This window comes from Cherax quadricarinatus, chromosome 5 (assembly GCF_038502225.1).
Source record: "Cherax quadricarinatus isolate ZL_2023a chromosome 5, ASM3850222v1, whole genome shotgun sequence".
NCBI classification, from domain to species: Eukaryota; Metazoa; Arthropoda; class Malacostraca; order Decapoda; family Parastacidae; genus Cherax; species Cherax quadricarinatus.
The window spans coordinates 26,635,184-26,660,183 of NC_091296.1; the positions used below are offsets into that span (position 1 = coordinate 26,635,184).

Genomic DNA, 25,000 nt, shown 5'->3' on the forward strand with positions numbered 1-25,000 from the left:
TCGTAAGTCTCAATGTTTCCCAACCCTATGAGAGTAAGTTCTAAGTCTTGACTCGAAGCTGACGTTTTTACTCAAATTTTGGGTCTTTACGCAAAGTTTATGTCTTCACTCAAAGTTTATGTCTTCACTCAAAGTTTATGTCTTCACTCAAGGTTTATGTCTTCACTCAAGGTTTATGTCTTCACTCAAGGTTTATGTCTTCACTCAAAGTTTATGTCTTCACTCAAAGTTTACTGTTTCTTCACCTAAAGGTTTATGTCTTCACTCAAGGTTTATGTCTTCACTCAAGGTTTATGTCTTCACTCAAAGTTTATGTCTTCACTCAAAGTTTATGTCTTCACTCAAGGTTTATGTCTTCACTCAAGGTTTATGTCTTCACTCAAAGTTTATGTCTTCACTCAAGGTTTATCTCTTCACTCAAAGTTTATGTCTTCACTCAAGGTTTATGTCTTCACTCAAGGTTTATGTCTTCACTCAAAGTTTATGTCTTCACTCAAAGTTTATGTCTTCACTCAAAGTTTATGTCTTCACTCAAGGTTTATGTCTTCACTCAAGGTTTATGTCTTCACTCAAAGTTTATGTCTTCACTCAAAGTTTATGTCTTCACTCAAAGTTTATGTCACTAACTTCAAAAAATTATCTAGTGGCAATATTTAAGTCTGTTTATTTCTTTGTTTCTTGTTTCTTAATTGTTTTTACGTGTATCCAAATTGTTTTTTCCTTATTTGTTTATTATCTGTTTTTAGGCGTTTCTTACTTATTTTTAGTTGTCTCTCATTGTTTGTACCTTACTTGTTTCTTATTAATTTATTGTATTTTTATGTTTCTTACATGTTTCTTATTCATTTTCCTTTGTTTTTAGTTTTCCTACTTATCTCTTATTCATTCCTTATTTGTTTCCTGTTACTTGTTTCTCATTTGCTTGTTTCTTACTTTTGGCCTCTCTCTCTCTCTCTCTCTCTCTCTCTCTCTCTCTCTCTCTCTCTCTCTCTCTCTCTCTCTCTCTCTCTCTCTCTCTCTCTCTCTCTCGTGGTTCATGACTCACGAATATATAGCACCACACCACCACAACACACACACACACACACACACACACACACACACACACACACACACACACACACAAACACACACTTCTTGCATTTTCTTGGACTGCCAGAAGGCCTTCGACACAGTTCCTCACAAGAGATTAGTACAGAAGCTAGAGGAACAGGCACGTATAACAGGAAGGGCACTGCAATGGATCAGAGAATACCTAACAGGGAGGCAACAGCGAGTCATGGTCCGTTATGAGGTATCACAGTGGGCGCCTGTGACGAGCGGGGTCCCACAGGGGTCAGTCCTGGGACCAGTGCTATTCTTGGTATATGTGAACGACATGATGGAAGGAATAGAACCAGAAGTGTCCCTGTTTGCAGATGATGTGAAGTTAATGAGGAGAATTAAATTAGATGCGAACCAGACAGGTCTACAAAGAGACCTGGACAGGCTGGACGCGTGGTCCAGCAACTAGCTCCTAGAATTTAACCCCGCCAAATGCAAAGTTATGAAGATCGGAGAAGGGCAAAGAAGACTGTAGAGTATAGGCTAGGCGGCCAAAGACTGCAAACCTCACTCAAGGAGAAAGATCTTGGGGTGAGTATAATACCGAGTACGTCGCCAGAAGCACACATTAACCAGATATCTGCTGCGGTATATGGGCGCCTGGCAAACTTGAGAATAGCGTTCCGGTACCTCAGTAAGGAATCGTTCAAGACTTTATGCACCGTGTACGTCAAGCCCATACTGGAGTACGCAGCACCAGTTTGGAACCCACACCTGGTCAAACACGTCAAGAGTTAGAGAAAGTGCAAATGTTTGCCACAAGGCTGATTCCAGAGCTAAGGGGAATGTCCTATGAAGACAGGTTAAGGGAAATCGGCCTTGATGGCACTGGAGGACAGGAGGGTCAGGGGAGACATGATAACGACATTCTAAATACTGTGCGGTATAGACAAGGTGAACCGAGACAGGATGTTCCAGAGATGCGACTCAGAAACATGGGGTCACAATTCTATGCTGAAGACTCAGATGAGTCACAGAGTTGTTAGGAAGTGGAATAGTCTGGCAAGCGATGTAGTGGAGGCAGGAACCATACATAGTTTTAAGACGAGGTATGATGAAGCTCACGGAGAAGGGAGAGGGGGGACCCAGTAGGGATCAGTGAAGAGGCGGGGCCAGGAACTGTGTCTTGACCCCTGGAACCACAATTAGGTGAGTACAATTAGGTGAGTACACACAAGGTGGTCATTGCAGTGATGTATAATCCACCACAGAACTGCAGGAGGCCAAGAAAGGAATATGAAGAGAGCAACAGAGCAATGGTGGACACACTTGCTGAGGTGGCAAGAAGAGCTCACTCCAGCAGAGCAAAGTTGCTGGTTATGGGGGATTTCAACCACAGGGAGATTGACTGGGAAAACCTGGAGCCACATGGGGGTCCCGAAACATGGAGAGCCAAGACGTTGGATGTGGTGCTGGAAAACCTCATGCACCAACATATTAAGGACACTACCAGAGTGAGAGGGGAGGATGAACCAGCAAGATTGGACCTTGTATTCACCTTGGGAAGTTCAGACATTGAGGATATCACACATAAGAGTCCCCTAGGAGCTAGTGACCACGTGGTTCTGTGCTTTGAATACATAGTAGAGTTGCAAGTGCAGAGAGTAACAGGAGATGAATGGGAAAAGCCTGACTATAAAAGAGGGGACTACATAGGTTTGAGGAACTTCCTGCAGGAGGTTCCGTGGGACAGAGAACTGGCAGGAAAGCCAGTGAATGAAATGATGGAATATGTAACAACAAAATGCAAGGAGGCAGTGGAAAGGTTTATTCCCAAGGGCAACAGAAACAATGGGAAGACCAGAAGGGGCCCCTGGTTCACCCGACGGTGTAAGGAGGCAAAAACAAAGTGCAATAGAGAATGGAAAAGTACAGAAGGCAGAGAACACATGAAAATAGGGAGATCAGTCGCAGAGCCAGGAACGAGTATGCACAGGTAAGGAGGGAGGCCAAGCGACAGTATGAAAATAACATAGCATCGAAAATCAAGACTGACCCGAAACTGTTGTATAGCCACATCATGAGGAAGACAACAAAGACCAGGTGATCAGACTGAGGACAGAAGGTGGAGAACTCACAAGAAATGATCAGGAGGTATGTGAGGAGCTAAACAGGAGATTTGAGGAAGTTTTTACAGTAGAGACAGGAAGGGCTCTGGGAAGACAGCACAGAAGGGAACATCAAGAGGGAATATACCAACAAGTGTTGGATGACATACGAACAACCGAGGAGGAGGTGCAGAAGCTGCTAAGTGACCTTGATACCTCAAAGGCGATGGGACCGGACATCTTCCCAAGGGTCCTTAGAGAAGGAACAGAGATGCTGTGCGTGCCCCTAACCACAATCTTCAACACATCCCTTGAAACTGGGCAACTACTTGAGAAATGGAAGACAGCAAATGTAGTCCCCATATTTTAAAAGGAAACAGAAACGAGGCACTAAACTACAGACCTGTGTCTCTGACATGTATTGTATGCAAAGTCATGGAGAAGATTATCAGGAGGAGAGTGGTGGAACACCTGGAACGGAACAAGATTATAAATGAAAACCAGCATGGGTTCATGGAAGGCAAATCCTGTGTCACAAGCCTTCTGGAGTTTTATGACAAGGTAACAGAAGACACGAGAGAGAGGGGTGGGTTGATTACATTTTCCTAGACTGCAGGAAGGCCATTGACACAGTTCCCCACAAGAGATTAGTGCAGGAGCTGGAGGATCAGGCGCATATAACAGGGAGGGCACTGCAATGGATCAGGGAATACCTGACAGGGAGGCAACAACGAGTCATGGTACGTGAAGAGGTATCACAGTGGGCGCCTGTGACAAGCGGGGTCCCACAGGGGTCAGTTCTAGGACCAGTGCTATTTTTGATGTATGTGAACAACATGATGGAAGGAATAGACTCCGAAGTGTCCCTATTCGCAGATGATGTGAAGCTGATGAGAAGAATTAAATCGGATGAGGATGAGGCAGGACTGCAAAGAGACCTGGACAGGCTGGACATGTGGTCCAGAAACTGGCTTCTCGAATTCAACCTTGCCAAATGCAGTCATGAAGATTGAGGAGGGGCAAAGAAGACCGCAGACAGAGTATAGGCTAGGTGGACGAAGACTACAGACCTCACTCAGGGAGAAAGACCTTGGGGTGACAATAACACCGAGCACATCACCGGAGGCACACATAAACCAAATAACTGCTGCAGCATACGGGCGCCTGGCAAACCTGAGAATAGCATTCCGATACCTTAATAAGGAATCGTTCAAGACACTGTACACTGTGTATGTTAGGCCCATACTGGAGTATGCAGCACCAGTCTGGAACCCACACCTGGTCAAGCACGTCAAGAAGTTAGAGAAAGTACAAAGGTTTGCAACAAGGCTAGTCCCAGAGCTCAGGGGAATGCCGTACGAGAAAAGGTTGAGGGAAATCGGACTGACGACACTGGAGGACAGAAGGGTCAGGGGAGACATGATAACAACATACAAGATACTGCGGGGAATAGACAAGGTGGACAGAGATGGGATGTTCCAGAGAGGGGACACAGAAACAAGGGGTCACAACTGGAAGCTGAAGACTCAGACGAGTCAAAGGGACGTTAGGAAGTATTTCTTCAGTCATAGACTCGTCAGGAAGTGGAATAGCCTAGCAAGTGAAGTAGTGGAGGCAGGAACCATACATAGTTTTAAGAAGAGGTATGACAAAGCTCAGGAAGCAGAGAGGGAGAAGACCTAGTAGCGATCAGTGAAGAGGCGGGGCCAGGAGCTGAGTCTCGACCCCTGCAACCACAATTAGGTGAGTACAATTAGGTGAGTACACACACACACACACACACACACACACACACACACACACACACACACACACACACACACACACACACACTCAAAACTGATGTGGGTGATCCAGCAGTTACAAAACAATTAACTAACAGATAATTAACTGGTAGATAACTAATTAGTACTGTGTTAACATTGGTCTTTACTGTGTTAAGAGTCTGTATTAAAATTTCTCTGTGCTGTGTTTACATTGGAGTGTATTGTGTTAACAGTGTTCCACTAGCTGGCACCTCTCAAAGGAGAGGTACCAGCACCTGGCAGTTTAATAGCCAGGTGCTATTTGAAAGCCATTTAAGTCAGACTACTGCAGTCTTATTTTTCCTCAGTAAATGGCATATGTTCTTAATATCTCACTTTTCTTTCTTTATCGTTGAGGAAATAAAAATATGTAAACAAAGTCGCTCATCATGTGGTAAAAAGAAATAAATCTGAAAATGGCGGCAACAGTTGTTAGAAATACGTTCCTGCAGTCTCAAAAAATGCAAAACGTAAACTCAGTGACATGACTTTTCTGAATACGAAGTAATATTAAATAAATAACGCTTTTAGCTGTGATGCTCGAACTTGATATTTGTTAAGATATTGTAGCTAATGTTAGGTCAGACCGGGAGCCTGAGGCTAACACTAACATAAACTTTTGCTCTCACTAAGAGCGGCACCTCCACTACTTGTATACTTCCAGTAGGTACTGGAGTTTCTTATACAAGATATGACAGTCCAGCAGGTACTGGAGTTTCTTACACAAGATATGACAGTCCAGCAGGTACTGGAGTTTCTTATACAAGATATGACAGTCCAGCAGGTACTGGAGTTTCTTACACAAGATGTGACAGTCCAGCAGGTACTGGAGTTTCTTACACAAGATATGACAGTCCAGCAGGTACTGGAGTTTCTTACACAAGATGTGACAGTCCAGCAGGTACTGGAGTTTTTCAACGTCTTATCTTTCTTGATGGAACCATCACGAGTCGGCTAATGCGCAGGTATCTAGATTTACTGCCAGGCTGGCAAAGGCAGCGGAAGTTTAACAAAATTTGCCCGTTTATTTCTCCATGCGAGGGTGAGTTAAATGCTCTGACCAGTGAGCTGTGTGACACTTTCTGTCTGAGGACACAAGCAACCATCTTGAAGGGAAACATTTCAACGTAACCTCTTGAATATCGTTTCTTCTCTCTCTCTCTCTCTCTCTCTCTCTCTCTCTCTCTCTCTCTCTCTCTCTCTCTCTCTCTCTCTCTCTCTCTCTCTCTCTCTCTCTCTGGTGCAGGAGACACAGGCAGTGACTACCTTCCTGCTGGTAGTAGACACAGTCAGTAACTACCTTCCTGCTGGTAGTAGACACAGTCAGTGACAACCTTCCTGGTGACAGGAGACACAGGCAGTGCCTGCCTTCCTGCTGGTAGAAGACACAGTCAGTGACTACCTTCCTACTGGTAGTAGACCTAGTCAGTGACTACATTCCTGCTGGTAGTAGACACAATCAGTGACTACCTTCCTGATGGTAGTAGACACAGTCAGTGACTACCTTCCTGGTGGTAGTAGACACAGTCAGTGACTACCTTCCTGGTGGTAGTAGACAGAGTCAGTGACTACCTTCCTGGTGGTAGTAGACACAGTCAGTGACTACCTTCCTGGTGGTAGGAGACACAGTCAATGACTACCTTCCTGGTGGTAGGAGACACAGTCAATGACTACCTTCCTGGTGGTAGTAGACACAGTCAGTGACTACCTTCCTGGTGGTAGTAGATACAGTCAGTGACTACCTTCCTGGTGGTAGGAGACACAGTCAATGACTACCTTCCTGGTGGTAGGAGACACAGGCAGTGACTACCTTTCTGGTGGTACGCGTTAATCTGGACCACGATGTGGTATACTCTGAGCAGCATTAACCTGACCATGAATGGGCCACACCTGACCTTGGATGATCTGACGACGATAAGAACCGACAGCCATTGTTCTCGCTTATGATGGTTTAAGATGATTATGTTGAGTCTGGCGCCAGCTGTCGTGTTCAGATTAAATTGATATTTCCGATAAATTGAGGTATGGAACTGATGCAGTTGGACTTAGTTCAGTAGAATATTTGTTTGTGTAATTATTAGGTATGAACACCTGTTGGCAGTTGTCAACATCTGTATTATGGTGAGCGTCGCGAGCACGACAGACTGTACACCTGTTCGTATATCTCGTTTTGACATATCTTTTTTATGTGTGTGTTTATACACATGCTTGTTTAAACCTCTACCAGTTTCTCTCATGCATGCTTTAACTCCAGTCACTCCCTCTCTTCCTCGTTCTCCTCCTTCATTTTGTGTTTCTCTTTAGTCGGTTATGATTCCTTCCTTTCTTCTGTGTTTCCCTCCTGCCCTTCTATACTTCTAGCCTCCTCCTCTTCCTCCTGTGCTTCCCTCCCCCTCCTGCCTTCAGCTGTGTTTCCTTCCTCCCCCATCACCTCCTCCATTTATTATTTCCCATCGTGCTTTCATCTTTTACCCTTTCTCTTTTTATATCCCTCCCTCACCACCCTCCATCTCTCCCTTTCCCTTTCGTCCTCTTCCCTACCACTCCTCCCTTATCTTTATTAGTCCTAGTCTCTCTCTCTCTCTCTCTCTCTCTCTCTGTCACCCCTGCCTGCCTTCCCCTGGGTTGCAGGCAGGAGTGGTGCCATGGAGGGGGCTGGTGGCAGCAGTGCTGAGAAGTGCCAGACAGCCCTAATCTAATAGCAGCTACCCTCCATTTTCTGGCGTGCTTTGTGATCCAGTTCCCTGGAGACGCCTGTGACATTCACCAACCTCTGCTGTTTCTAATCTGGCCCCTCCATAGTGTGGTGATTATCATTTTGATTAGGAATTCACTCACGCCGTTGTAGAGGTGGCTATCTGGCTGGCTGGCTGACTGGCTGGTTAGTTTGGCTGGCTGGCTGGTATGGCTGGCTGCCACCAACGCATTAACATGGTAGTGTCTAGCTGGTTGACTGGCTGGCTGCTCCCATAGTGTTATTACGGGAGTCGGATGAGTTTCTCTCTCTCTCTCTCTCTCTCTCTCTCTCTCTCTCTCTCTCTCTCTCTCTCTCTCTCTCTCTCTCTTTCTTTCTCTCGTGTTATTTTGGTAGAGCTGGTCTTGTGTTTCGTGATGTTAGCAGCTGTCGCTAACTTTAACCGGTGTTTCTAACTTCAGCGGGAGTTAGCAAGTGCCTCTAACTTGGGCGATTACTAGTGAGCGTCGCGTATTTTGGAGGTCCTTAGCGAGTGTTGCTAGCTCTGACGGGTGCTAGCGAGTGTTGCTAGCTCTGACGGGTGCTAGCAAGTGTTGCTAGCTCTGACTGGTGCTAGCGAGTGTTGATAGCTCTGACTGGTGCTAGCAAGTGTTGCTAGCTCTGACGGGTGCTAGCGAGTGTTGCTAGCTCTGACGGGTGCTAGCGAGTGTTGCTAGCTCTGACGGGTGCTAGCGAGTGTTGCTAGCTCTGACGGGTGCTAGCGAGTGTTGCTAGCTCTGACGGGTGCTAGCGAGTGTTGATAGCTCTGACGGGTGCTAGCGAGTGTTGCTAGCTCTGACGAGTGCTAGCGAGTGTTGCTAGCTCTGACGGGTGCTAGCGAGTGTTGCTAGCTCTGACGGGTGCTAGCGAGTGTTGCTAGCTCTGACGGGTGCTAGCGAGTGTTGCTAGCTCTGACGGGTGCTAGCGAGTGTTGCTAGCTCTGACGGGTGCTAGCGAGTGTTGCTAGCTCTGACGGGTGCTAGCGAGTGTTGCTAGCTCTGACGGGTGCTAGTGAGTTTTGTTTGCTCTGACGGGTGCTAGCGAGTGTTGCTAGCTCTGACGGGTGCTAGCGAGTGTTGCTAGCTCTGACGGGTGCTAGCGAGTGTTGCTAGCTCTGACGGGTACTAGCGAGTGTTGCTAGCTCTGACGGGTACTAGCGAGTATTGCTAGCTCTGACGGGTACTAGCGAGTGTTGCTGGCTCTGACGGGTACTGGCGAGTGTTGCTAGCCCTGACGGGTGCTAGCGAGTGTTGCTAGCTCTGACGGGTGCTAGCGAGTGTTGCTAACTCTGGAGGTTACCTGGAGGTTATTCCGGGGATCAACGCCCTCGCGGCCCGGTCCATGACCAGGCCTCCCTATGGATCAGGGCCTGATCAAGTAGGCTGTTACTGCTGGCCGCACGCAGTCCAACGTACGAGCCACAGCCCGGCTGATCCGGCACTGACTTTAGGTATCTGTCCAGCTCTCTCTTGAAGGCAGCCAGGGGTTTATTGGCAATTCCCCTAATGCTTGATGGGAGGCTGTTGAACAGTCTTTGGCCCCGGACACTTATGGTGTTTTCCCTTAGTGTACCAATGGCGCCCCTACTTTTTACTGGGGGCATTTTGCATCGCCTGCCCAGTCTTTTACTTTCGTAGGGAGTGATTTCTGTGTGCAGATTTGGGACCATTCCTTCCAAGATTTTCCAAGTGTAGATTATGATATATCTCTCTGCGGGTACTAGCGAGTATTGCTAGCTCTGACGGATACTAGTGAGTGTTGCTAACTCTGACGGATACTAGTGAGTGTTGCTAACTCTGACGGGTACTAGTGAGTGTTGCTAACTCTGACGGGTACTAGTGAGTGTTGCTAGCTCTGACGGGTACTAGTGAGTGTTGCTAGCTCTGACGGGTACTAGTGAGTGTTGCTAGCTCTGACGGGTAATAGCGAGTATTGCTAGCTCTGACGGGTACTAGTGAGTGTTAGCTCTGACGGGTACTAGGGAGTATTGCTAGCTCTGACGGGTACTAGTGAGTGTTAGCTCTGACGGGTACTAGCGAGTATTGCTAGCTCTGACGGGTACTAGTGAGTGTTGTTAACTCTGACGGGTACTAGCGAGTATTGCTAGCTCTGACGGGTACTAGTGAGTGTTGTTAGCTCTGACGGGTACTAGCGAGTATTGCTAGCTCTGACGGGTACTAGTGAGTGTCTCTTAATATAGGCAAAATGTAAACACACACACACACACACACACACACTGGGACGAAGAGCATGCCAGGCCACAGCATCAGCCCTTAAGGTCGAATTACACACATCATCACCATCACAAACTTGCCCTGACAACCTGATGAGTGCCACGCTTTCACCACTCCCTACCTAGCCTCCCCCAACCCCCCAGTGCTTCCCTAACTCACTACCCACAACCTCCTACCTTCCCCCTCAGATTCTCCCAAGCCACATTCCCCTCCCTTCCCTCGTCATCCAGAACACCCCCAGGCAATCCCCATACCCCCAGAACCCCCCCCCCCCGACCACCTACCCCAACCCACCCCAGCAAAACACTCCCGGCCCATCAAAAGCCATTAAGGAAACCCAGAAGCGAGAGATTAAGACGATTACAATATACAAGATGAATTATTGCTAGTTTAAAATGGCTTGCAAGCCTTGTGTCACAGGGAGTGTCGCTCTTGTGTGTTTGCTGGATAGCTCTCTCTCTCTCTCTCTCTCTCTCTCTCTCTCTCTCTCTCTCTCTCTCTCTCTCTCTCTCTCTCTCTCTCTCTCTCTCTCTCTCTCTTTCTTTCTCTCGTGTTATTTTGGTAGAGCTGGTCTTGTGTTTCGTGATGTTAGCAGCTGTCGCTAACTTTAACCGGTGTTTCTAACTTCAGCGGGAGTTAGCAAGTGCCTCTAACTTGGGCGATTACTAGTGAGCGTCGCGTATTTTGGAGGTCCTTAGCGAGTGTTGCTAGCTCTGACGGGTGCTAGCGAGTGTTGCTAGCTCTGACGGGTGCTAGCAAGTGTTGCTAGCTCTGACTGGTGCTAGCGAGTGTTGATAGCTCTGACTGGTGCTAGCAAGTGTTGCTAGCTCTGACGGGTGCTAGCGAGTGTTGCTAGCTCTGACGGGTGCTAGCGAGTGTTGCTAGCTCTGACGGGTGCTAGCGAGTGTTGCTAGCTCTGACGGGTGCTAGCGAGTGTTGCTAGCTCTGACGGGTGCTAGCGAGTGTTGATAGCTCTGACGGGTGCTAGCGAGTGTTGCTAGCTCTGACGAGTGCTAGCGAGTGTTGCTAGCTCTGACGGGTGCTAGCGAGTGTTGCTAGCTCTGACGGGTGCTAGCGAGTGTTGCTAGCTCTGACGGGTGCTAGCGAGTGTTGCTAGCTCTGACGGGTGCTAGCGAGTGTTGCTAGCTCTGACGGGTGCTAGCGAGTGTTGCTAGCTCTGACGGGTGCTAGCGAGTGTTGCTAGCTCTGACGGGTGCTAGTGAGTTTTGTTTGCTCTGACGGGTGCTAGCGAGTGTTGCTAGCTCTGACGGGTGCTAGCGAGTGTTGCTAGCTCTGACGGGTGCTAGCGAGTGTTGCTAGCTCTGACGGGTACTAGCGAGTGTTGCTAGCTCTGACGGGTACTAGCGAGTATTGCTAGCTCTGACGGGTACTAGCGAGTGTTGCTGGCTCTGACGGGTACTGGCGAGTGTTGCTAGCCCTGACGGGTGCTAGCGAGTGTTGCTAGCTCTGACGGGTGCTAGCGAGTGTTGCTAACTCTGGAGGTTACCTGGAGGTTATTCCGGGGATCAACGCCCTCGCGGCCCGGTCCATGACCAGGCCTCCCTATGGATCAGGGCCTGATCAAGTAGGCTGTTACTGCTGGCCGCACGCAGTCCAACGTACGAGCCACAGCCCGGCTGATCCGGCACTGACTTTAGGTATCTGTCCAGCTCTCTCTTGAAGGCAGCCAGGGGTTTATTGGCAATTCCCCTAATGCTTGATGGGAGGCTGTTGAACAGTCTTTGGCCCCGGACACTTATGGTGTTTTCCCTTAGTGTACCAATGGCGCCCCTACTTTTTACTGGGGGCATTTTGCATCGCCTGCCCAGTCTTTTACTTTCGTAGGGAGTGATTTCTGTGTGCAGATTTGGGACCATTCCTTCCAAGATTTTCCAAGTGTAGATTATGATATATCTCTCTGCGGGTACTAGCGAGTATTGCTAGCTCTGACGGATACTAGTGAGTGTTGCTAACTCTGACGGATACTAGTGAGTGTTGCTAACTCTGACGGGTACTAGTGAGTGTTGCTAACTCTGACGGGTACTAGTGAGTGTTGCTAGCTCTGACGGGTACTAGTGAGTGTTGCTAGCTCTGACGGGTACTAGTGAGTGTTGCTAGCTCTGACGGGTAATAGCGAGTATTGCTAGCTCTGACGGGTACTAGTGAGTGTTAGCTCTGACGGGTACTAGGGAGTATTGCTAGCTCTGACGGGTACTAGTGAGTGTTAGCTCTGACGGGTACTAGCGAGTATTGCTAGCTCTGACGGGTACTAGTGAGTGTTGTTAACTCTGACGGGTACTAGCGAGTATTGCTAGCTCTGACGGGTACTAGTGAGTGTTGTTAGCTCTGACGGGTACTAGCGAGTATTGCTAGCTCTGACGGGTACTAGTGAGTGTCTCTTAATATAGGCAAAATGTAAACACACACACACACACACACACACACTGGGACGAAGAGCATGCCAGGCCACAGCATCAGCCCTTAAGGTCGAATTACACACATCATCACCATCACAAACTTGCCCTGACAACCTGATGAGTGCCACGCTTTCACCACTCCCTACCTAGCCTCCCCCAACCCCCCAGTGCTTCCCTAACTCACTACCCACAACCTCCTACCTTCCCCCTCAGATTCTCCCAAGCCACATTCCCCTCCCTTCCCTCGTCATCCAGAACACCCCCAGGCAATCCCCATACCCCCAGAACCCCCCCCCCCCCCGACCACCTACCCCAACCCACCCCAGCAAAACACTCCCGGCCCATCAAAAGCCATTAAGGAAACCCAGAAGCGAGAGATTAAGACGATTACAATATACAAGATGAATTATTGCTAGTTTAAAATGGCTTGCAAGCCTTGTGTCACAGGGAGTGTCGCTCTTGTGTGTTTGCTGGATAGCTCTCTCTCTCTCTCTCTCTCTCTCTCTCTCTCTCTCTCTCTCTCTCTCTCTCTCACACACACACACACACACACATACACGAATTCTGTATTTAACTTTCATTATTTTAAAAATAAGATGGAGAGAGAGAGAGAGAGAGAGAGAGAGAGAGAGAGAGAGAGAGAGAGAGATGAGAAAGAGTTTGTGAGAGCTATTAGATTTAGTAATGTATATTTAAGATGTATATAAGTCCAGACTTCTTTGATAAACCTAAAATAAACATTTGTGCAATAATATAATAATATAAACATTTCTTTCTGTGTTATTATCATTTTGTCTCCCAACACACCACCTGTACGCCACCTGTACACCACCTGGATACAACCTGGACACCATCTGTGCACCTGTACACTTTCTACATGCCTATACCGTAGAACAGTCAGAAATTAAGAGTGGCTATCTAGTCATATCACGGCTGTGTTATTTACAACAGTCAAGAGATAAGCAGAGTTGTTGGTCCGTCCATAAGAGAGCTTAACACTCAGAGCAGAAGTTCAGAGTCACCACTCAGAGCAGACGTTCAGAGTCACCACTCAGTCAACATACTTGTTCTCTTTCTTGCCACAGTCAACAGTTCATTGTGTTCACCCAGTCATAACTGTGTTCTCTCCCTTACCTCAATTAACAATGGTGTTCACCCAGATGCAACAGTGTTCTCTTTCTTGTAACAATCAATAATTGTGTTCACCCAGTTACAAGTGTTCTCTTCCTTACCACAGTCAGTAATTGTGTTCACCCAATTACAATAGCGTTCTCTTTCTTGTCACAATTAACAATTGTCTTCACACAAATGTAACAGTGTTCTCTTCTTTGCCACAGTCAACAGTTCATTGTGTTCACACATTCATAACAGTGTTCTGCTCCTCACCACACACACACACACACACAAACCAGTTCATTGTGTTCACCCAGTCATAACAGTGTTCTCTCCCTTACCACAATCAACAGTTCAGTGTGGCTACCCAGTCATAACAGAGTTGGTTCTTCTTGCAGACGAACACCGAGACATAAATGAACACCACGAAGATGATCTCAAGCGTCAAAGAACACAGTATAACACTGATCCTCTCTACACTAACGTAAGTTTAATTCACCTGATGTATGTTCGTCTCGTCTCTAGTGAGATAGTTCTAAACTCCTGGCAGTGGACACACTGTTGTGGTGTTGACAGTATAGTTACGACTAGTAACAGTAGTAGTAATAGTAGCATCAGTAGTATTTGTTGTAGTAAAAAGCAATAGCAGTAGTGACAGTCGTAAAATTAGTAGCAATAGTAAGAGTCGTAGTAGTAATAGTATCTAATATTTATTATTATTATTATTATTATTATTATTATTATTATTATTATTATTATTATTACTATTATTATTATTGCTTTTATTATCAGTTGTTGTTTTAATTGTAGCAGCAGCAGCAGTAGTAGTGGTACAGCACTAGTAGTTAAAATGTAAGGAATTTTAAGAGTATATATGTATATATGTATATATATATATATATATATATATATATATATATATATATATATATATATATATATATATATATATATATATATATATATTAGAGGGGCAATGGGATTGGTGAGAGAGCAATATGTGGGCAGAAGATACGTCTGTGAGTGACAATCCTTGGCAGCATTACACAAGCAGGTAACATACCCACGGGACCTCTTAACTTGTCGAATTTGAATGGGAACAATTTGTTTCCTTTTAAAGACAAACAGAAAACGCCTTTTCAAGACTGACCGTCCGGGCTCTGACATCGACTTAGCGGCTTCTTTTTAGGACCCCAAGACAAAGGAGTCTTATTCCACCGTCTTGAAGAAAATGGTGGAAGCTCAGATGTCCTACAACAAAATTGAGCAATAAAATAGATTTATTATACCTTGGCGCTCCAAATCACCCAAACAAAGGCGTCTATATCTTCCATAAGCCCCCTGGCGGGGAGGGGGCTATTTGTAATCCTATTGGTCAATTCTTGATATGAGGCTCCGGTCAAAGGCGGCCAATCAGACCTCTTGGATCATATTCCCGGTCACGTGATAGCCAATGAGAGGCCTTATTACCTGCTCTGAAATTCCAAGAGGCCCCGTGCCAATCTCAATTTGTTGGGGCAGCTGATTTATGGCCAAGTTACGGTCCCTTTTATTTGTCTTCGCGCGGTCCTCCTCCCGCTTTTATTTGCGCTGGGATCGTAGCGCCCGGAGTTATGGCGCAGACATTTTGGTTTATGGCGCTGGTGGTGGTGGTGGTGGTGGTGGTAGTAGTGGGGGTGGTGGTGATGGTAGTGGTACTGGTACTGGTACCAGTGGTGGTGGTAGTGATGGTAGTGGTACTGGCAGTAGTGATGGTGGTGGTGTGGTAGTGATGGTGTTGGTGGGGGTTATGGTGGTGGTAGTGGTACTGGTAGTGAGGGTGGTGGTGGTGGTACTGATGGTGGTGGTGGTGATGGTGGCACTGGTGATGGTGGCACTGGTGATGGTGGCACTGGTGATGGTGAGTCCTGGACCGTCACGGTGCCGAGGCTTTCCTTATCCCTTTCTTGTCCTCCTTCTTTCCCGCCTTCTTCTTGCCGTTTCTCCTTCACTTTTGCTCTTCATTTTCGCCTCCCTCCCTTCTATCCTTCCTACTTTCTCTCCTACCCTTCCTTTTCCTCTCCATCTTGTCCTAGTTCACCTTCTTTACCATCCTAATATCCTAGTCTTACTCCCGACTGACCTTCCTTCTTTCTACCATGTTGTCTCTCCCTCCTTCCTTCTCTCCACCTACATGATTTAGTGTCACTACTCCTCCCTCCCTCTTGCTGAGTACATGGTCCAGTGCCCTTACCTCTCCCTCGCTTCTTCTACCCTCCCTTTATTCTCATGGTGCAGTGTCATCACCTCTTCCTCAGCTTGGATGCTTGACGTTCACCATCCCTCTTAACTAGTATGGACCAGAGTCGTCACTCTTACATTAAACCTTCCCTCCCACCCATTTCTTGTTCCCTTCGTTTCGTCCATTACCTCCAGTACTCCATCCAACTGTTACTATATGATCAAGTGTCACTACTCCCTCCCTCATCTCCCTCGGTCCCTTACCTATATAATACAGTGCCAAGTGTACCTCACCAAGTGTGTATACCTCTACCTCCCCCCGCCCATAGTGGCCTGTATGACACAGTGCCACCCCTCCTCCGCCTCTACTGGCCTGTATAACACAGTGCCGCCCGTCCTCCGCCCCTACTTGCCTGTTTGACACAGTGCCACTCTCCTTCTGCCCCTTCTCGCCTGGTTGGCACAGTTCTACTAGTGCTGCTGCTTACAGACTCGTCAAGAACTCGCAAACTTCACTCCGTATAAAAGATGACGTTAGCACATCACTCATGATATCTGTTGGCGATCACAAATCATCTGCATGTAAGCAACTAACACACACACACACACACACACACACACACACACACACACACACACACACACACACACACTGTGCCTATTGGTAAACTAGACTGTACACAAAATCTCGTGAATAACTCAGCAGCAACTCACCATAAAATATCACAAATTAAAACGAAATGACACTTAAAAACCATTCCGGTTTTTATAGGCAACATTTGGGCGCGTGTTGCACCTCCATTGAGGTAAATCACTTGACGATCGACTCTGAGCTCAGACTCGTGTCAATGTTTAGGTCAGTGGGGGGGGGGGTGAGTGCGTAATGACATGGAGTAGTGTAAGAACACTTCTCCAGCAGTGTGTCAACGCTACGTACACTACATGCACTTAAGTTCATGTCAAAGCTACACACTTATGTGTTACCCTCCCATGGTTCTCACGCGCGAATCAATGCCAAATAATGAGTTAGCTGACGCAACGCTGTAATAAAGCAAGCCACGGAAAACACGGACTCCCCCACCACCCGCACTTTGTCATAATCAACGACTTGACACACACCAAAAGCTTTCACATCCACAGCGATTATTACCACTATTCTCTCATATATCTCCATCAATTCACTTTGCTTTTGGCTCAATACCTCTAAGCGATAATGTTGAAATGGTCTGTGTGCCTATATAGGAAATAAATTAGTTTACAATCCAAGCCCGGAGTTATACGATGATAATCTGGAGAATTTGTGTTTTGAACCGATGTTGCCTAAAACTAAACCCATGTTGACTGGAAGTGCTTCACCCATCCATCGATACTTTATTACATAATTTTACTAGGATACTTTAAAAAAAATGGTGACTTTAGTATTTGCTATCAACACCAAATGATGGGTTATGTATATGATAGGCTTAATAAAATATATCCTAACAAAATTACGAAGCTTGATGATATTCCAGCTAAGTTCCTAAGGAATGGTGACTGAGGTGAATCACTGTATTCACCTCTTGCAGCTCAAGTCATACACGTAATAAAGTTAACGACCATAAATATGTTAGTGCATTGAGTCTGAAATCCTAGAGAGTTGTTAACTCATAAGTGGAACAGTAATTAAAATAAAAATTTACATTGTTACCAGTCAGATTTCAGGACAACTTTTAACACTTTGTTAATACATCTTACGGACTACATCAGGACCCCAATATTACAGAGTCATTGAACACAGTAAATTATGACATGACTTCAAAAAAAAAGCGACCTGTTTAGGTCTTCCCTCAACAACAGAAAATAAATTCAGTAAGTACCGAATCGTAACTTTTTTACGAAATCGTGTGGAGTTCCTCCAGGAAATATGTTGGTTCCCTCACTATTGTCTGCATCTCAGGAAAATTTGAATATTGTTGTAAGAGGAGGTAACGGGCCCCACATATAGGAGAAAGAATTATGAAACAGCGTAAGCTGTTCTTTTCATATGAAGTAATGTTACTGGGATGTAACATAAAAATTGAAAGAGTAAAAAATTCACTTCAGTGACTCGCAAAATCGTGATGACACATTTGCAAAAAGCCATAACACTCACTCGCCACGAGTTCAATCCACACCCGTGGTATGTTTTTTTTTTCACTACAGTGAAATTCATTTGAACGGAAACCCCAGTGGAACATCAAAAAATATCCCTTGAGTCTTGCCTGTCAGGTGAATGATTGTGAAATCTTTAAGAAAAACCTAATGCCAGGATAATGCTCCTCTACAGATACAGTGTTTATCAGCTCAGGGATATAAGACACTGTACCTGGCTCTTACACTGCCTTATAGATTACTCCGTCACAAAAGTGTACTTTGCTCTTACAAAATATCTGAACAAAGAAAATGTTACCAACGATAATATAATCAGATGTATTCTTGAAATATGTGTGATGAACACACAGTCAAAGTGTAGGGAAGCAATTTAGACAATGTGTGGAATACGGGTACTATACGTAGACAAGATGCGGAGGAGGGAAGAATAACATGCGTTAGTAAGGACGAACTAAAAAAAAAATTGAGATGAAAAAAACGAGTGACAGAGTGATACAGTTGAAGATGAATCACAGCTTCACAATTTCTAACTAATTGTACTCAGATTTAGGGATCAGTACTAAGATAGCATCAGGGTAGAGTAATCTAGATGTTGCAGTAATCCACTGTCCTCTGCAACCAGGCGTCAAATATCTTCCGCACACTTGTCGAGGCCTCGTTATGTCAAAGCCATTAAGAGTACAAAGGAGACCTAAAGTTAGAGCTACGGAGTACTTCGTAGAGTTGCAGGAAGGGAAGAAAGAGACTCTGTGCATTGCTTGCTGAGTTTGGTAGATTTTGCTGCGTTACCCTAGGTTGCTGAGTCCACCTAGGTTATACCTTTGTTGAGTCAGCCTAGGTTATGCCTTTGTTGAGTCAGCCTAAGTTATACCTTTGTTGAGTCAGCCTAAGTTATACCTTTGTTGAGTCAGCCTAAGTTATACCTTCGTTGAGTCAGCCTAAGTTATACCTTTGTTGAGTCAGCCTTTGTTGAGTTAGTCCAAGCTACACATTTGTTAGCTTCTAACTTTTGCCTTTGTTAGTATATTATAAGTTAAATTATCAACAGTGAGACCAAAGTTAAGAACATTTTACGCCCTATAAAATTACAAATAAATTTAAGAATCAACATGGCACGGGCTAAAGTTTACAGCCATACAGTCCCCCACCCTAAAACAAGATACATTACAGGCTACAGAGCAAGAGTGCGTCACCTGTAATAAATGATGAGGCTCTACGCTGTATTCTTAGTGTGGAGAAAATTGTCATATGTGATAATTTGTTGAGGAGTGCAGCTGTAAACCAGCCTAAGTTGTCAATCGTGAGAACAAAAGCTTCACTTGAACAGGTCATCTTATGACTTAATTGCCGCGCTAAAAGAAATTCTCTCAGTCTCCCGGCGAAATATCGTCTACTGCTTCGTCTAAGTACGCTTATCCACAAACACAATTATGATATATATGTTTTGCCGAATAGGTAAAACTTGCGATTTTGGCTTAAGTAGCAGCGGTCTTTTTGCCGAATAAGGCAAGCGAAAATTTGTGTATGCAATAATTTCGCAAAAATTATTCTAAGCCTAACCCCAAAAAAAACATTTCATTGTGTATGTTTATTGCTGAATTAGTGTAAACTTGTCTAAAATATATTTAGCTGGATTAGGCTAAATTAAATTGCGCTTGTTATAATATGGTTAGGTAAGTTTTCTTAGGTTCTTTAGGTACAAAATTATTAATTTTTACATTATGAGAAATGAAAAAAATATATCTTTATACACATAAGAGAAAATTTTAGAAAGGGCTTAATTTTAAATGAGTCCTTGCTAATTGACCAGTTTTACCTATCCTGTCTCTCTCTCTCTGTCATTGTGTCTGTCTCTTATATATATATATATATATATATATATATATATATATATATATATATATATATATATATATATATATATATATATATATATATATATATGAGACAGACACAATGACAGAGAGAGAGAGAGACAGAGACAGAGAGAGAGAGAGAGAGAGAGAGAGAGAGCAAGCAGCCATGCCAGGCGTCACGGCTAAAGGGTCACACTAATACCTTAGTATGAATATAAATTGGATATTGAGGTAGTGAGTTGCCTAAACAATAAAAAATGAATTCGTGATTCCAAATGGTATATTAGTGTGAGGCAGGAGGGACACACGGGGCCACCATGACACGGGGTGTGAGGCAGGAGGAACACACGGGGTCACAATGATACAGGGTGTAAAGCAGGAGGAACACACAGGGCCACCATGACACGGGGTGTGAGGCAGGAGGGACACGCGAAGCCACCATGACACGGGGTGTGAGGCAGGAGGGACACACGGGGCCACCATGACACGGGTTGTGAGGCAGGAGGGACACACGGGGCCACCATGACACGGGGTGTGAGGCAGGAGGGACAAACGGGGCCACCATGATACAGGGTGTAAAGCAGGAGGAACACACAGGGCCACCATGACACGGGATGTGAGGCAGGAGGGACACGCGAAGCCACCATGACACGGGTTGTGAGGCAAGAGGGACACACGGGGCCACCATGACACGGGGTGTGAGGCAGGAGGGACAAACGGGGCCACCATGATACAGGGTGTAAAGCAGGAGGAACACACAGGGCCACCATGACACGGGATGTGAGGCAGGAGTGACACATTGGGCCACCGTAACAAAGGGAGCCCATGGGTATGGGGCAGGAGTGAGACACATTACCACTATGCCACAAAGTAAACACCAGGTATAATCATAATCAAAGAAGACTGTGTAAGACCTCGTGCTGCCTGCCACACTGACCTTCACCATTGTTTAACCTGCTCTTCTTGGTTATGTGTTCTTATCGAAAATCATTTCTTACTCTTGAAGGATATTCGGGGAATAGTTGTGTTTGAGGTGTGAATAATTCATTTTTACTACCCGCTTGGAATGTGCCAGTATGTACCTGTGTAATGGGTCTAAGAGTGCCTTGGCTGTACCTGTGTAATGCGTCTAGCAGTGCCTTAGTAGTGCATGTAGTCAGAATGAATTATATTTCATATTTTAGAGTTACAGAGGTTTGGTTCTTTATTTTCTTAACGTCTTGTTTTTGACCATTTAATCTTCGAAGGACGGATGAATGGGTTACCCTGACGCTACTGATGAGCTCATTATCAAAGGAATTAGGCCTACCTCCCCCCCTTCCTTGAACCGAATCCAATAACTTTTTTCCTGCCGTTGTGTGATTCCTCAAGGCCTGACGCTTCTCACTTATAATAATGTATGGGAGTTGGTTGAGATGCAGTGTTCCTCATTTTCTGGCACTTCTGTAGTTTTCTTTAAGAAATCACCATTCTGAATAAGTTGTTTCATTGCAGATGTTATGGTCGAAACAATGGTCGACGTTGAAGACAGAAGAAGCGGCCAAGACGCTCTTGCCTGATCTTGGAGGAGGAGTGCCAGGAGGAGCCGCGTCTCCCTACAGGTGCGTGTGCTTCTCGCCACAGACTCCTGCTCCTGTTATTATCACATTTCTGTTGAACTGTTATCAGTTTTTTCTTTTCGAAAGCTTATTTTATTCTCTTTTTATAAGTCACACACTAAAGGAGATACATAATGAAAATTGTGAAAGACTACCGTAGTTAAAATGTCTTCTTGGTGAGAATGTCCAATGGTGAGAAGTACATAGAGGAATTTTTGACTGTTGTCACTATATTTATGCTTCGTAATTCACATCACCGTTTTTGTAATTATTTTCATAATAGGGAACATTACATTACATGCATATATATATATATATATATATATATATATATATATATATATATATATATATATATATATATATATATATATGGCTTCATGTGTTTTCGCCCACCATGAGGCAGGCCAAAGCAGCATGGGTTCGAGTCCTTGGCTAGTGCAGTGTTGTTATTGATCAGTACCACTCGTTCGTAGTCACAATAGTATATATATATATATATATATATATATATATATATATATATATATATATATATATATATATATATATATTTTTATTATTATCACACCGGCCGATTCCCACCAAGGCAGGGTGGCCCGAAAAAGAAAAACTTTCACCATCATTCACTCCATCACTGTCTTGCCAGAAGGGTGCTTTACACTACAGTTTTTAAACTGCAACATTAACACCCCTCCTTCAGAGTGCAGGCACTGTACTTCCCATCTCCAGGACTCAAGTCCGGCCTGCCGGTTTCCCTGAATCCCTTCATAAATGTTACTTTGCTCACACTCCAACAGCACGTCAAGTATTAAAAACCATTTGTCTCCATTCACTCCTATCAAACACGCTCAAGCATGCCTGCTGGAAGTCCAAGCCCCTCGCACACAAAACCTCCTTTACCCCCTCCCTCCAACCCTTCCTAGGCCGACCCCTACCCCGCCTTCCTTCCACTACAGACTGATACACTCTTGAAGTCATTCTGTTTCGCTCCATTCTCTCTACATGTCCGAACCACCTCAACAACCCTTCCTCAGCCCTCTGGACAACAGTTTTGGTAATCCCGCACCTCCTCCTAACTTCCAAACTACGAATTCTCTGCATTATATTCACACCACACATTGCCCTCAGACATGACATCTCCACTGCCTCCAGCCTTCTCCTCGCTGCAACATTCATCACCCACGCTTCACACCCATATAAGAGCGTTGGTAAAACTATACTCTCATACATTCCCCTCTTTGCCTCCAAGGACAAAGTTCTTTGTCTCCACAGACTCCTAAGTGCACCACTCACTCTTTTTCCCTCATCAATTCTATGATTCACCTCATCTTTCATAGACCCATCCGCTGACACGTCCACTCCCAAATATCTGAATACGTTCACCTCCTCCATACTCTCTCCCTCCAATCTGATATTCAATCTTTCATCACCTAATCTTTTTGTTATCCTCATAACCTTACTCTTTCCTGTATTCACCTTTAATTTTCTTCTTTTGCACACCCTACCAAATTCATCCACCAATCTCTGCAACTTCTCTTCAGAATCTCCCAAGAGCACAGTGTCATCAGCAAAGAGCAGCTGTGACAACTCCCACTTTGTGTGTGATTCTTTATCTTTTAACTCCACGCCTCTTGCCAAGACCCTCGCATTTACTTCTCTTACAACCCCATCTATAAATATATTAAACAACCACGGTGACATCACACATCCTTGTCTAAGGCCTACTTTTACTGGGAAAAAATTTCCCTCTTTCCTACATACTCTAACTTGAGCCTCACTATCCTCGTAAAAACTCTTCACTGCTTTCAGTAACCTACCTCCTACACCATACACTTGCAACATCTGCCACATTGCCCCCCTATCCACCCTGTCATACGCCTTTTCCAAATCCATAAATGCCACAAAGACCTCTTTAGCCTTATCTAAATACTGTTCACTTATATGTTTCACTGTAAACACCTGGTCCACACACCCCCTACCTTTCCTAAAGCCTCCTTGTTCATCTGCTATCCTATTCTCCGTCTTACTCTTAATTCTTTCAATTATAACTCTACCATACACTTTACCAGGTACACTCAACAGACTTATCCCCCTATAATTTTTGCACTCTCTTTTATCCCCTTTGCCTTTATACAAAGGAACTATGCATGCTCTCTGCCAATCCCTAGGTACCTTACCCTCTTCCATACATTTATTAAACAATTGCACCAACCACTCCAAAACTATATCCCCACCTGCTTTTAACATTTCTATCTTTATCCCATCAATCCCGGCTGCCTTACCCCCTTTCATTTTACCTACTGCCTCACGAACTTCCCCCACACTCACAACTGGCTCTTCCTCACTCCTACAAGATGTTATTCCTCCTTGCCCTATACACGAAATCACAGCTTCCCTATCTTCATCAACATTTAACAATTCCTCAAAATATTCCTTCCATCTTCCCAATACCTCTAACTCTCCATTTAATAACTCTCCTCTCCTATTTTTAACTGACAAATCCATTTGTTCTCTAGGCTTTCTTAACTTGTTAATCTCACTCCAAAACTTTTTCTTATTTTCAACAAAATTTGTTGATAACATCTCACCCACTCTCTCATTTGCTCTCTTTTTACATTGCTTCACCACTCTCTTAACCTCTCTCTTTTTCTCCATATACTCTTCCCTCCTTGCATCACTTCTACTTTGTAAAAACTTCTCATATGCTAACTTTTTCTCCCTTACTACTCTCTTTACATCATCATTCCACCAATCGCTCCTCTTCCCTCCTGCACCCACTCTCCTGTAACCACAAACTTCTGCTGAACACTCTAACACTACATTTTTAAACCTACCCCATACCTCTTCGACCCCATTGCCTATGCTCTCATTAGCCCATCTATCCTCCAATAGCTGTTTATATCTTACCCTAACTGCCTCCTCTTTTAGTTTATAAACCTTCACCTCTCTCTTCCCTGATGCTTCTATTCTCCTTGTATCCCATCTACCTTTTACTCTCAGTGTAGCTACAACTAGAAAGTGATCTGATATATCTGTGGCCCCTCTATAAACATGTACATCCTGAAGTCTACTCAACAGTCTTTTATCTACCAATACATAATCCAACAAACTACTGTCATTTCGCCCTACATCATATCGTGTATACTTATTTATCCTCTTTTTCTTAAAATATGTATTACCTATAACTAAACCCCTTTCTATACAAAGTTCAATCAAAGGGCTCCCATTATCATTTACACCTGGCACCCCAAACTTACCTACCACACCCTCTCTAAAAGTTTCTCCTACTTTAGCATTCAAGTCCCCTACCACAATTACTCTCTCACTTGGTTCAAAGGCTCCTATACATTCACTTAACATCTCCCAAAATCTCTCTCTCTCCTCTGCATTCCTCTCTTCTCCAGGTGCATACACGCTTATTATGACCCACTTCTCGCATCCAACCTTTACTTTAATCCACATAATTCTTGAATTTACACATTCATATTCTCTTTTCTCCTTCCATAACTGATCATTTAACATTACTGCTACCCCTTCCTTTGCTCTAACTCTCTCAGATACTCCAGATTTAATCCCATTTATTTCCCCCCACTGAAACTCTCCTACCCCCTTCAGCTTTGTTTCGCTTAGGGCCAGGACATCCAACTTCTTTTCATTCATAACATCAGCAATCATCTGTTTCTTGTCATCCGCACTACATCCACGCACATTTAAGCAACCCAGTTTTATAAAGTTTTT

At 44.8% G+C, this 25,000-nt stretch overlaps 1 protein-coding gene across 14 annotated transcripts in view; it reads left to right on the forward strand.

The window, feature by feature from the left end:
• Positions 1-25,000, forward strand: part of LOC128684792 (paired box protein Pax-5-like) — a 463,405-nt gene that overhangs the window by 423,997 nt on the left and 14,408 nt on the right. For 12 of the 14 annotated variants that reach the window (XM_070101246.1, XM_070101285.1, XM_070101288.1 and 9 more), the window contains 2 exons: positions 13,809-13,939; positions 21,156-21,262. In XM_070101246.1, coding sequence (XP_069957347.1) covers positions 13,809-13,939; positions 21,156-21,262 — 238 coding nt within the window. The remainder of the gene's footprint in view (positions 1-13,808; positions 13,940-21,155; positions 21,263-25,000) is intronic. The other 2 variants (XM_070101270.1, XM_070101289.1) reach the window with 1 other exon arrangement.